The sequence below is a fragment of the Parasteatoda tepidariorum genome, chromosome X1 (assembly GCF_043381705.1).
Source record: "Parasteatoda tepidariorum isolate YZ-2023 chromosome X1, CAS_Ptep_4.0, whole genome shotgun sequence".
NCBI classification, from domain to species: domain Eukaryota; kingdom Metazoa; phylum Arthropoda; class Arachnida; order Araneae; family Theridiidae; genus Parasteatoda; species Parasteatoda tepidariorum.
The window spans coordinates 29575458-29587411 of NC_092214.1; the positions used below are offsets into that span (position 1 = coordinate 29575458).

General features: G+C 28.5%; 2 protein-coding genes across 2 annotated transcripts in view; both read right to left on the reverse strand.

The window, feature by feature from the left end:
- LOC107457154 (cathepsin L-like peptidase) overlaps positions 1-3384 on the reverse strand; it is a 15989-nt gene extending 12605 nt beyond the window's left edge. Inside the window, exons 1-2 of the mRNA XM_021147875.3 lie at positions 3107-3384; positions 305-397 (exon numbers count right to left, since the gene is read on the reverse strand). Of these exons, the coding sequence (XP_021003534.1) occupies positions 305-397 (93 nt within the window). The 5' untranslated portion in view covers positions 3107-3384. The remainder of the gene's footprint in view (positions 1-304; positions 398-3106) is intronic.
- An 838-nt stretch (positions 3385-4222) lies between these two features.
- LOC110283155 (cathepsin K) overlaps positions 4223-11954 on the reverse strand; it is a 13589-nt gene continuing 5857 nt past the window's right edge. The window contains exons 5-8 of the mRNA XM_021147884.3: positions 10682-10782; positions 8915-9075; positions 7688-7801; positions 4223-4587 (exon numbers count right to left, since the gene is read on the reverse strand). Of these exons, the coding sequence (XP_021003543.1) occupies positions 4488-4587; positions 7688-7801; positions 8915-9075; positions 10682-10782 (476 nt within the window). The 3' untranslated portion in view covers positions 4223-4487. The remainder of the gene's footprint in view (positions 4588-7687; positions 7802-8914; positions 9076-10681; positions 10783-11954) is intronic.

Below are 11954 nucleotides of genomic sequence, written 5' to 3' on the forward strand. Positions count from 1 at the left end.
ATATATATATATATATATATATATATATATATATATACATATATTTCTCCTATGTATAATGATATAATTCTTTCTGTATAATAAAGAATTGAAAGTTAAGTTTTGTCGCTTATGTTGACTTTTCTTTTGCACCGCAGAAAAATAATTAATCAGATTTTAGTAACATTTGCGGTACAAGCAAGTTTTTTGTAACATTTAACAGGTGCAAGTAATTTTTTATAATTTTTAATAGGAATTTTAAATATAATTATCGAAGTTGATTATTAACATACATACTGCATACTAAAAAATAATGCATTTGTACCTTGTAAGCATTCCATAGATGATCAAAGTCTTGTTGAAATGGAGCGGCAATTACACAAGTAAATAATATCAGCAGAAGAATAGAGCGAATCATCTAAAATAAAAATTGCATTTTAAGAAATTATTCTATACTAATCAAGAATATAGAAAAAAATATTGAAAAAAAATTATGTAATAAAGTAAAAAATAATATTTATAGTATAATGATTAATGGAAGTACTTTTAATATGCGTCGTACTTTTAATATGCTTTTAATATGCTAGGAAGTACTTTTAATAATTTTTTTTATGTCCATAATTTTTAAGTCGAAATACATAATCAAAAAGTTTCAATATAAGTAGTTGCGAGGTTGCAATTCTTTTTTGACATGTCGTAGTATTTATTTATAATTTTATAGATTCAATGCTTTTGTCTCCTAGTAGTTTAAATTATAAAATGAGGGAAAACTTTTTTTTCCTATAAAACTGCAACTGTATTTTTCATAAGACTTTCATAATTTAAACAACTTCAGGAGTTTTCCTAGTGTAGAGACTGAAAAAGCTGTTTTTTCTTCTTCTTTTTTTTTGGGGGGGGGAGGTAAGAGATTATTTGTAAGAAATATATTCGGTATATATTCTTTGTATGTAATAAAATGTAAAACGTTAATGTAAACAGGGGAATTGATTTTTTTTTTGTTAAACATGGATATTAAGAGCGAGTGATCCCAGTCCTCATATTTCTTCTGTTCTTTTTCATCAGGCTTAGTTTATAACACTATGTGATTTGTTACTTTGTGTACGTAGTACCATTTAGTTTGATGCAATATAAACTAGTTTAACTCATATCAAAATTAAACCTTTCTGGCTTATTTTTCAAAGGATAAAGATTTTCTAGATGGTTTTTCCTTTCTTTTTTTCATATTTATGAGTAAGTTAAGGGTTGTGTTCAAAATACATGACCCTGTCAATTTAAAGTGTAATAGATAAAAGTTTTGAAATTAAATTTAGAGTAGATAATTGAAAGATAAGTTTTTGTGTTAAAATTAAATATTTATGGTAAAGAAATTGGATTTATACAAAAACTTGTTATAAAAACTCTAGCTTGTTTGTTAGAGTTGCGTATATTTTTCTTTAAACCAATCAGTTTTAATTTTAATCATTTTTGGTTGCAGGAAGTCATTTCCAAACTCCAATTTTTCGAGTTTGTTTTTTCATTTTTATTTTTGATTCTTTTATTTAATATGCTAAGAAAGGAAAACATTAATTTTCCGTCTTTTGACAAATGAATTTATAAATATTTACAAAAGAGTGATAGCTTTGATTCTGTTTTGCTGTACTTTAACAGTTCCAATAAACTAAATTTTTGACAGTTATAATACCTAAAAGACAAACTAAGTCTACAAAACAATAAAAATCATGCATTTTACATGACAGCAAAATGAGTGCTTTTACTGTTTTTTCTTTTGATTTCTAAGGCCTTTTGAAGACAAATATGAACTGTAGAATTTTAGATTTTGTAATATCTACAACTCTTTTAGTTAATTCCTTAAAATTATTCAAAAAACGTATCAATTGGTTTATAATTTTCCTAAATAAAACTAAACTAACTTAAATTTGATACCCAGTATGGCTTAAATCCGACAACTGCTTAAGTCGGAAAGAATCTTACTTTATTATGATTTTTATGACTAGAAATAGTCTTCAAAAATATTATTTTTATTATGGTTTTTTCATCATATTTTTTTTATTATAGATTATAAAGTGTTACAATTAATGCAAAATTTTTCTTGAATATGCTTTGAAATCGGATGTTGTTGAGATTATTCTATGAAATGTATATTACCAATAATGCTCATACCAGAGTTAGGCCAAATGTAATTAATTACAAATAATCAATTATTTCTAATCATGATTACAAAATTTAGTTACAATTTTAATCATGATCATAATTAATTAGTATTTCGAATAATTTTGTAATCCTAATTATAAAAATCGTTTAACTAAGGTTACGCGTAGAAATGACTATGACTTACTATAACATGTATTTATAATTACATGAAATTTTAAATGCATGCAATCATGCAATCATAATTAATCGTAATCGCAGTACATTTTACCCAATTTTGACGCACTCATAACTAATTTGAAAACTCCGATCAGAAACCATGAAAAAATAAAATTTATTGAAATTTTAAACTTTTCAGGGCTATTGTCATCCTGATGAATTAATAAACATAACAAAATATAAGAATTTTCACCATAAAAATTCCCTTATGGTTAATATGCCTAATTCTAGCTAAAACTTTTAGTACCAGTTATGCCTACTTAAAGTAAAATATAATATTAAATTGTTGCAGTGTCTTATCCTGGTTAATAACATTTTTAGAGGCTAAATTAATTTCAAAAAGTGTTGAATTCGAGCTCTTAGAGCCTAATATAAAATTTTAAATAAAAAAAGCACAATGAATGAAAATGAAATTGCTAGGTTCCGTTGCTTCTCTATGTTTTAGAAACAAAATATTTTTTTCTTAGTTTTACATACTAACTAGTTTTTACAGTAATTAGCTTTCAAATTAAGCTACTTGAAATGCAAAAATAATATTTTCAGCACATTTCTACAAAAATATCTAAATGTAAAACGTGTCAATATTAATATTACATTAATATTAGATCGGCCAATCATTCTCAATTATCTCTAATCTACTAATCATTGATTGCTTAAATTTAATATAATACTATTCTATTTTATGTTGAAATTGTTTAATTTACTCATCACTTATATCCATATAATGCTTTTAGAAAAACAAATAAAATAAATTACATACTTTTTAAATGTGAATCCTGCTTTATTGCCGAATGTAATAAAATATCGAACTGAAAAAAGATTTGAATGAGCACCACTTTCCTTATATATCTTTTCAGAAGTATTAGCAAACTGTCTCTGCCAAAATCATGTGAGTATGAAGAATCTACCTATTTCTAGTACTAGTTGTTTATCAATAGACTGAGTAATACAATAGATATATAGGGGTCAAACAAAAGCACGTGGGAAAACAGCGAATATTCGCTTGACCAAGATAAAATTAAGACTGATAACTATGACTCGCATTTTCTCGCGTTTCCTATATTTGTACATAAAATTAACCGATAAAGGAATTGTTTGAAAACAAAAATACAGCTTTAAAAACAGATAAAACTTGTTGTATAACTCAATTTACGCAGTGTGCTCAAAAGTGCAAAATAGTTAGATAAATAAGATGAACTTAAAATTCTAAATTCTCCCCTTCTAGAACTTTTATTTGACAACTCGAACTCTGCATTATTATTTTTTTTAAATAAAAGTTTTTTTCTGATTTATACCATGTTTTCATCTTATTTATTACATTTTTAAAATATTTTGTCTACAATTGCCATGCGAAGCATACAATCCACATTATACATCCTCAACTGCAAAGTATCATTTTCCATTCATTTTGTTTTCTGGTCAAAGTCACGAAAATCATCTTCTAGCACCAACCTTCTTTTTTCAATGTATAATTTTTGGGTAAATCATTTAAAGAATTCGGATACTTTTTAGGCATCAAGAAAAGAAAACGATTATTTTTAACCTTTAGAAGATTTTAAAACTTTGTGTTACGAAGCTTTGATGAATTTTCTCTTAATTACCTTCTTAATATGCTTTCTTAATCTGATAGGAAGAAGAATTTTTCCTCCTTTCTCATTTTAAAATTTAAGTTTTTTCCATGAAAAAATAGTTCAAGCAAAATATGAATAACGTTCAGTTATTAAAAATCAAATGGAAAAACTAATATATATCAAGAGAAAATGAGGAAATATAGATCTAGTAACAGAGAGAAAAGTCAATGAAATGGAATTTGAAAATAACTGAGTTTCACGACTAAGAATGAAAAATAGAATCAGTATAAATGACACTCTTTAAATAAAAAAAACGAAATACTTTTTATTGCATATGGTATTTACAAAAACATCTAGACAAATATTCGATGATTATTAAACAATCACAATGTAATGAAATAAATTAAAATAATAATATAAAAATGAAATTCTTGCATTAAAAACAAAAGTCTCTGAGAAGTGTAATAAATGTATACAAAAATTGTACGAAAATTGCGAACGCTTATTAAATCTGAAATGATGTAATAAAGAATTCATAAGCTCATAACAGGATTAAATTTAGATTTGACTTCAAACAACAGGATAGCTTGCTAAAGATGCAATTCCACATTGATTGTTTTTATTTCTCCTCATTCTTACATAGCCTCCTTCTCCCCATGTAGGACCCCAACTGAAATTAAAAAACCGCATTATTAGTCAAAGCAATTTTGAGCAATTTTATTTATTTCATTATTGTTTCTAGACTAATCAATAGCCAAGATACAGAATTATCACGAAATTTCTCCTCAAATTTTAAGATATAAGTTATGCATAACTCTGAATTTAAATGTCCTGATGAATTTATTTTAGTGCAATTAAATGTATAAAAAAATGTAAAAAGAATAAAGATCTTTAATTGATAGTTAGAAAAGATACATGAAATTGCAAAGTCAATAAAAAGATTTGTTCTGAAAAAAATATTCAATTCCTCACTGTAAATTATTGCTTTTTATTTGATAAGTTATTTACGAGTTTGAGCAAAAAGTTATTTCACAGCAGCAATGCTCAAAGTAGGCAAGCTCAAAAATTCTATATGTGGAAAAAAAAGTGACAGTGGAGGTTTCGCCAGAAACCTCCACTGGAGGTTTCGTTAGAAAAAGTCATTAAAGAATAATATTCACAGTATTTTTTTTTTATATAAAATTAGCAAATTTGTTAACTAAAGAATGATTTCAAATGTTGAAACTCCAGTCCCCTAATCGATATCAAATGACTAAGCGATTACGAATGTATAATGATAATAATTTAAATCAGCAATTTTTTACTCAATGATTGCCTTGTTATTCGTAGTTCTTTATCGTCTTTTGTAAGCATTCATTAGTTAACTTAAAAAAACGAACTGAAAAAGGAAACTTTTTAAAATATTTATCTAATATATGTCTTTTTTAATAACTTTTATCCATTTTTACAAACTTGTTTTCAGTTTATTTGATAACCGGAGTTAAACAGTCGATCCAATTTTGTGTTCACGACTATCTGTGTTCAATTCCGTAGTCTTCTAAATTTGAACCCAATCTAGAAGACAAGGGAACCCTTAGATCAAACAGTGGGACAAATTAGCCTTCTGGGAGGACTTTTGGTGGAAGTAACTCGCATTTGCGTTACATGGAGAGGAAAACCACGAAAGCCTCCGATGGCTAGCCCAATGACAAGGGAATTCTAGCCCATGATGCATTTACCTCTGAGATATTTTATGTGAGCACTGTGGTCAGGGCGACTCAGGAGCAGAACTCGTATCAATTAGCCACAGCTGTTATTCAAACCTAGGACACCTCATTAGGAGGCGAATGCTTTATCACCCGAGCAACCAGGACTCAATCGTTTCCATTGATGGAGAGCAAATCTTTGATTATTGCTGTACTGCATTACTACCGTCAGTTTCGTTTGACGCTCCCTATCGAGCTAGAAATTTTGATTGCTTTAACAATTGTATAAAACGTGTTCAATGAAACTACACTGTTAAAAAATTTGTTACATGTTGAACCATAATACCATCAAAATTTGCTATAAGCTTGCTGTAGTGCCAAGTAGACCATATGATAATGAAAATTAATTTCCTTGGCGACCATGTTTCTTATGCATGTTCTGTTCAACTAGATCAGTCAAGTTGAAAAGAAAAAAATTCACTTAAACAGAAAAATAGTTTACTTTTAATAATAGTAAAATTAAATCAATATCGCAAATTTACGATTCAAGTGGAACCGATATTTCTGTGAGAGTGTTCAGTGCGCAAGAAAATAAACGGACAACCCAAAATAACCTTTGATCTAATGACGTTCTAGGACTTCTAGGACTCAATCTTAATGGTTCAAGGGGATGACTTCAACTATGCTAATTAATTAGTGCAGATGATATTTTAAGTTACGAAATCAGACACAAAAACGTATTTCCTTTGAATAAACATTTTTTTTTACTTTTTCTGATAGTTAAGAGAGCGGTCCAAAGTTTGGGGCCTCTAATGTTTACTAAAAGTTAGATTTCGCACGGAATAATTTTTAGATAAACGAAATTCATAATTGTATGTAAAAGTTTTTAATTCACTTAAAGAGTTTGCAAAATAGAGTATAATACGGAAAATGTAAAATTAACCTTCAGGAATCCAAGCTTTGAACTGCTTTCCTGATCAAACTATTGGAAAAATATTTTCCAGATTGCGGCTACCCCCTATATTTTGTGGGTCAGAAATTCGAAACCATTGAGAAAATGGTATGTATATTTAGATAAAGTACGTTTTGCGTCTGATTCCGTTGCTTGAACTATAGTCTGCAGCAATTATTAGCTTATTTGAGGTCATCCTCTGAAGCCTTTAAGGTTGAGCCTCAAAACATGAAGACCCGATCATTAAATCAAAAGTTATTCAGGATGGACCATTTTTTATTTTGAGCACTGTACATTTCGGTGTTTAATAATTGGATATTGTGACTGATTTTTTCTTCGTATAATATAACAAATCAAGAAATAAAATCATTTATAGATATATTTAAAACAAAACCCTTTCAACTTTACACCAATAAGAAGAGACACGAAACAATGAGTAGCAATTTTTCAACTTAAAGTTGGGAAATGGTTTTTCCTCCTCTTTTCTATTCATCACTGGTGAACAATTTTCTCTCTGCTGCATGAGATTTTTTAACAGATCTTGGATACTTTCGTATTGCTGATTACAAATCTGCAATTGGTTTCTCTCTCCAAGTTACAAGTCCTTTTTAAGTGACATTTTTCGTCGAAATGTTTACGTTTAAAAAAGTAATATGTAACAGGGAACCGATAAATGTTGCGACACATTTCTAGAGGAGTAAGAGCACTTCATCTGGATTAAAATTGCATAGAAATTTGCTCGGAAATGTCGTCATATACCTCCTTTTGACTGCTTCTTCGTGTGCTTCTGAAGAAGTCATAATAGGGAAGTGCCCCTAGCGTCGTACGACAACTTTTGTAAGAATGGATTCCTATGCAGTTTTAATCTTGATGATGTACCCTAACTCTCCGAGAAGTGTGCTTCAATATTTACGCTACCCCCTGTAATATATAACATTTTATATACTTGTGCATTTCGAAAAAAATAGACTAAAAATGTTACATAAAAAAATCTTTAGCTTTAATAGAAAAACTAATTTCAAATAAATCCCCAAGTTCTAAGCAAGATCAAGTATTTACATAAACGCAACAAAAAAAATTGTTCGCCTGTGTAATCAATCATACTATTTCGTTGTTTATCTAAAAACAGTTACCTATTTTTTACAATCCAATAATCTGTTCCACTTTCAGTTGTTCCATAACCAACGACTAAGACACCATGATTTATCATATAAGAATTGCAACTGGGAACATCATATACTCCACTTCTATATTAAAAGAAAATATTTCCGTTATATTTCTTTAGTATAAATCTTTCCTTTAGCATAAATGTGAAGAAAAAATATTGAATTAAACGACGTAAAATTAAAAGACTTTTTCAGATGTAAAATTAATCTGAAGCTCATGATAACGTTTAGCATAAATTGAAAATATATAGGGTGTTTGGTAAAGACCACCCCTTATAAATATTTTTAGAATCCTTATAAAAATGAAGTAAAAGCATTCGCATTGGAGCATACGCAAAATCATACAAATTGAGATTTAAGCAAGGAAATGACAAATACGCTATTGAAATCTAACAAATCACAGTACTGGAAAGCGAATGTAGTAAACCTCAAAACGGGTTTCATTGGAGATTATAACCTGAAGGTATTTTTAATAAACATCATTAAATTCCTCTATGTCACCACTCGCTGTCAAACCTGTCTTGTTTTGTTACACATGCATTCCTGCAGCGAAATTTGTCAGATTTCGATAACATTCTTGTTATTTCCTCGTTTAAATATTTATTTGCTACTTCCAATGCTTATACTTTTTTGCTTGTTTATCTATATTTTTGATAAGGATTCTAGAACTACATATTAAAGTCGCTCTTAACTGAACACTCTGCATGTAAGCCTAACATCAGTTTGAATGAGAATTAGAAATAATAAGTGTTTTCAGAGGAAATAAATTGTTAAGGATTGTTGATGTATTTTTTTTTCCTTTTCTTTTCTTATAAATAAAGAGCAGCTGGGGAAAAAAAGATAAAAAAGATTTATTTTGACATGTTTGAATTAAATTCAATTTTTAAAATCTATTGAGACTAAATTCATTTTTCTTTCGTTTAAATATGATTAGTTATGATTAATACTTTACGAAAATTAATATATTATCAGCATATTTGCATAAACAGCTTTTAAATAATGTATATTGCTTTTTATTCAAGAGATATTTAACTAAATGCTATCTGAATTTTATTCATTGCAACTTCAACTCGAAAAAAGCTCTAAATAAGAATAGATAGTTTTAAAATTAGATTTCATAGCATAACAAAATCAACATTATTGTTGCAGTGTTAATTGGTTCTTTGATAATTGTTACTAAAAAAAAGTGCTTACCTGTAATGTTTAAATCCATAACCTTCAGAATTTATTCCAACGGAAACTGGACCGACAGTGGCTACAGCTTTCATAAGTGCTTTTTCATTAAATTGCTTAACATCCACCCAGCCTTTAAGCTTAGCTCCAATATTATTTCTTTTGAATCGGCACTCACCTTCCTAAAAATTAATGTTTAATTTTAGATTATAAACTCTTATTAATTGCATTATTGAAAAGTATTTTAAATTATCTTACGAAAAAGAATATATTTATTTTCCAGAAACGGTGAATTAAAATGGCTATGCAAGAAATTCTATCAAGAACCAAAAATTAAACTCCAAATAAAATATGGAAATTTTTAAATTCACTACTAACATTTTTATTTATTTATATAAAATAGAAATATTGCAATAGAGCAATGCATTCGGTGATTTTTTTTTCTTCACTTTTTCAGATTGAGATCCAGACTAGAGACATCATTTGCAATTTCTCTTAATTTTCCCACCTGTAATCATCCGTTCGAGCAAAATAATTTATCGGTCTAAATCATAAATTAAACCTTTTTAGATATTTTTGAGTCTTGTTCTGTAATTGTTCTTTGGAAAAAGACATTTTAAAAGGTATCATTGAGATCTAAACACAGTTTCGACAAACCAATTACAAGTGTTATACATTTNAAAACATTATAATTTTTATTGTATCATTTCTAATATTTGGCGGCACACAAAAGTGCCGCGGCACAGTGGTTGAGAATCACTGTGCTAGATGTTTATGGTTCGTTTTCGGTTGCCAATTGCATTACATAATTCTGATCAATAGAGAGATTTTGGAGTTTCATGTAGGATCTCATACGTTCAGGTACTTTGATCTGAGCAATGCAATTACAAAGAACAATGATGGTTTTTAATAGACCTTGCGAAGAGCATACATAAGTAAACTCGAAGAATTTCTATGAATGATACATTAATATCTCTCAAATGAATTTTCATGTTAGAAACGATTCAGGAATTAATGTAACATAGCTATCAGCATTACTACAAAAAAGAATTTAAGCTTACTTTTCTCAAAAATGTAAAAGTTCTTTGTTTTATTGAATCCGTGATTTTAAAACAACCGAAACTTTCACTGAAGCCACGTTTTCTTCGCAACGTCCTTTGATTATCAACGAACAAAGGCCAATGAAAAGTTTTTAAAATATCAGTAGCTTACATAATAGGACATTTAAATCAATCAAAAGCAGAATTTAGATTTTTAAAAGAGAAATTCGGTATTATTTTATTGAAGCAAGTATTAAAACGAAAGGAAAAAATAGGAAAAAGTACTAGTTTAGTATCATTCATACAGGGTGCGCTGTATGTAATACATGGTGAAAAGTATAGAGACGCTCGAATATCTCGAAAAATAGGTATGGGATCAAAAACCTAAAAATTTACTAAATAACATTAAAAGAGCAATGATACTGAACTAGACAACCCGACCTTGGTTCCTTGGCTGTAGGCAGAGCTATCTTCAGAATTTAAAATAGAAACTCTAATCACTCAGTGTGTGGCCTGCCTTAAACATTTTGAACTTTCTCTAACACATGTAAAGGCAATATCTTGGCAATATAATCCAGCTGTAACGATGTCAGTGGACAGCCAATCAACCAGAGATATGTGTGCGCATGCGCGGAGCGACTACAGTACAACTGTGACGTTAGAACGAAATGGTGCTTACTTTCAGGACGACTGAATAAAAGCTTTATTTAAATAAAATAAAATCTTGTAAATATTGGATAGCACTTACTTTACCACTATAAGGATATGATTCTTCAGTGTCTATACCACGATTTCTCCTTATATAGAGAAAAGATGAGTCGATGCCACCCCCTCTACAGCCTAGATTACCTGGGATAAAAAATATTTGATTAATCCAAACATTTATTTAAAATTCCCCATTATATCAAAACATTTTTATTTAAATAAGTGTAAGCACAGGATTATTTTGCACACAATACTATAGTTTTTCAAATAAACTCGTAACGTAATTTTCCTATTTTGTAAAAAAGGTGTACAGTATACACCGCCCTTAAATATGTTCTTAGAATCATTGCCAAAAATGAAGTAAAATTGTAAGCTCATTGGGAATAGCAAAATAAGGCTTAAGCATCAAAATCTGACTGAAAGAGGCAATAAAAACATTAAAAATAAGGTTTCGGTTGAAACTTGAAGATATTTTAAAAATTCGAATTTCTCATTCTCTAAATTTCTATCCTTAATCAAAAATGTTTTGATGTTTTTAAATATCGCGCTCTTCTTTAATAAGTCTTAAAATTTTGTAAACATTCTTTATCTTTAACATTAATTTCCAACTTAAATGTGTATATTTTGTATCTCATTTTTAACTGCTCTGTAAAAAGCTATATAAAGGATGGTGATTATGGATTAACAAAGTTATTGCTATCTGTCTGACCACTGAGTTTTTTGATAAATTTTAAGCAGGTTAGGGCCTGTAGCATTGGCATAAATAAATCGGTTTACTTTATGCTCTGTCAAATATTCAAATGCGTCAATCGAGTTCAGTTATAAATGTCAATGTAAAAAGATTATAATCATTTTTCTCTGAATCACTCTACATTTAAACAAAGTGATGGAGCCAATATCTCAAAAATCTCACGTGGTAGCGAAAAGCGTGCTTGATCACAATCTTAAGAAATAAAAAAAAAATCTGTAGTCACTGTGTACGCAAAATGACAATCTCATTTAAATATTCACAAAGAAATATATGATTATAATGAGCAAAAAAGAACATCTGGTTATATGGGGAAAAAAAGATTTAAGGAAACGAGAATTATTAAAACTTATATGTGTTTGATAATATGTTTTGATAAGATATAGTTTGCATTTGTTGATCATTTACAGATACCGTTTTATTTCAGATGTTCAAAACGTTTTTAAAATAGACTTTTTACTATTTTACTTCCTTTATTGTGTTACAATGCTTGCTTTAGATATTTTACTTTTTAAGATGCTCCATATTTTTTATCATATCCATAATGCGCGTTTTGTTTATTTAGAAG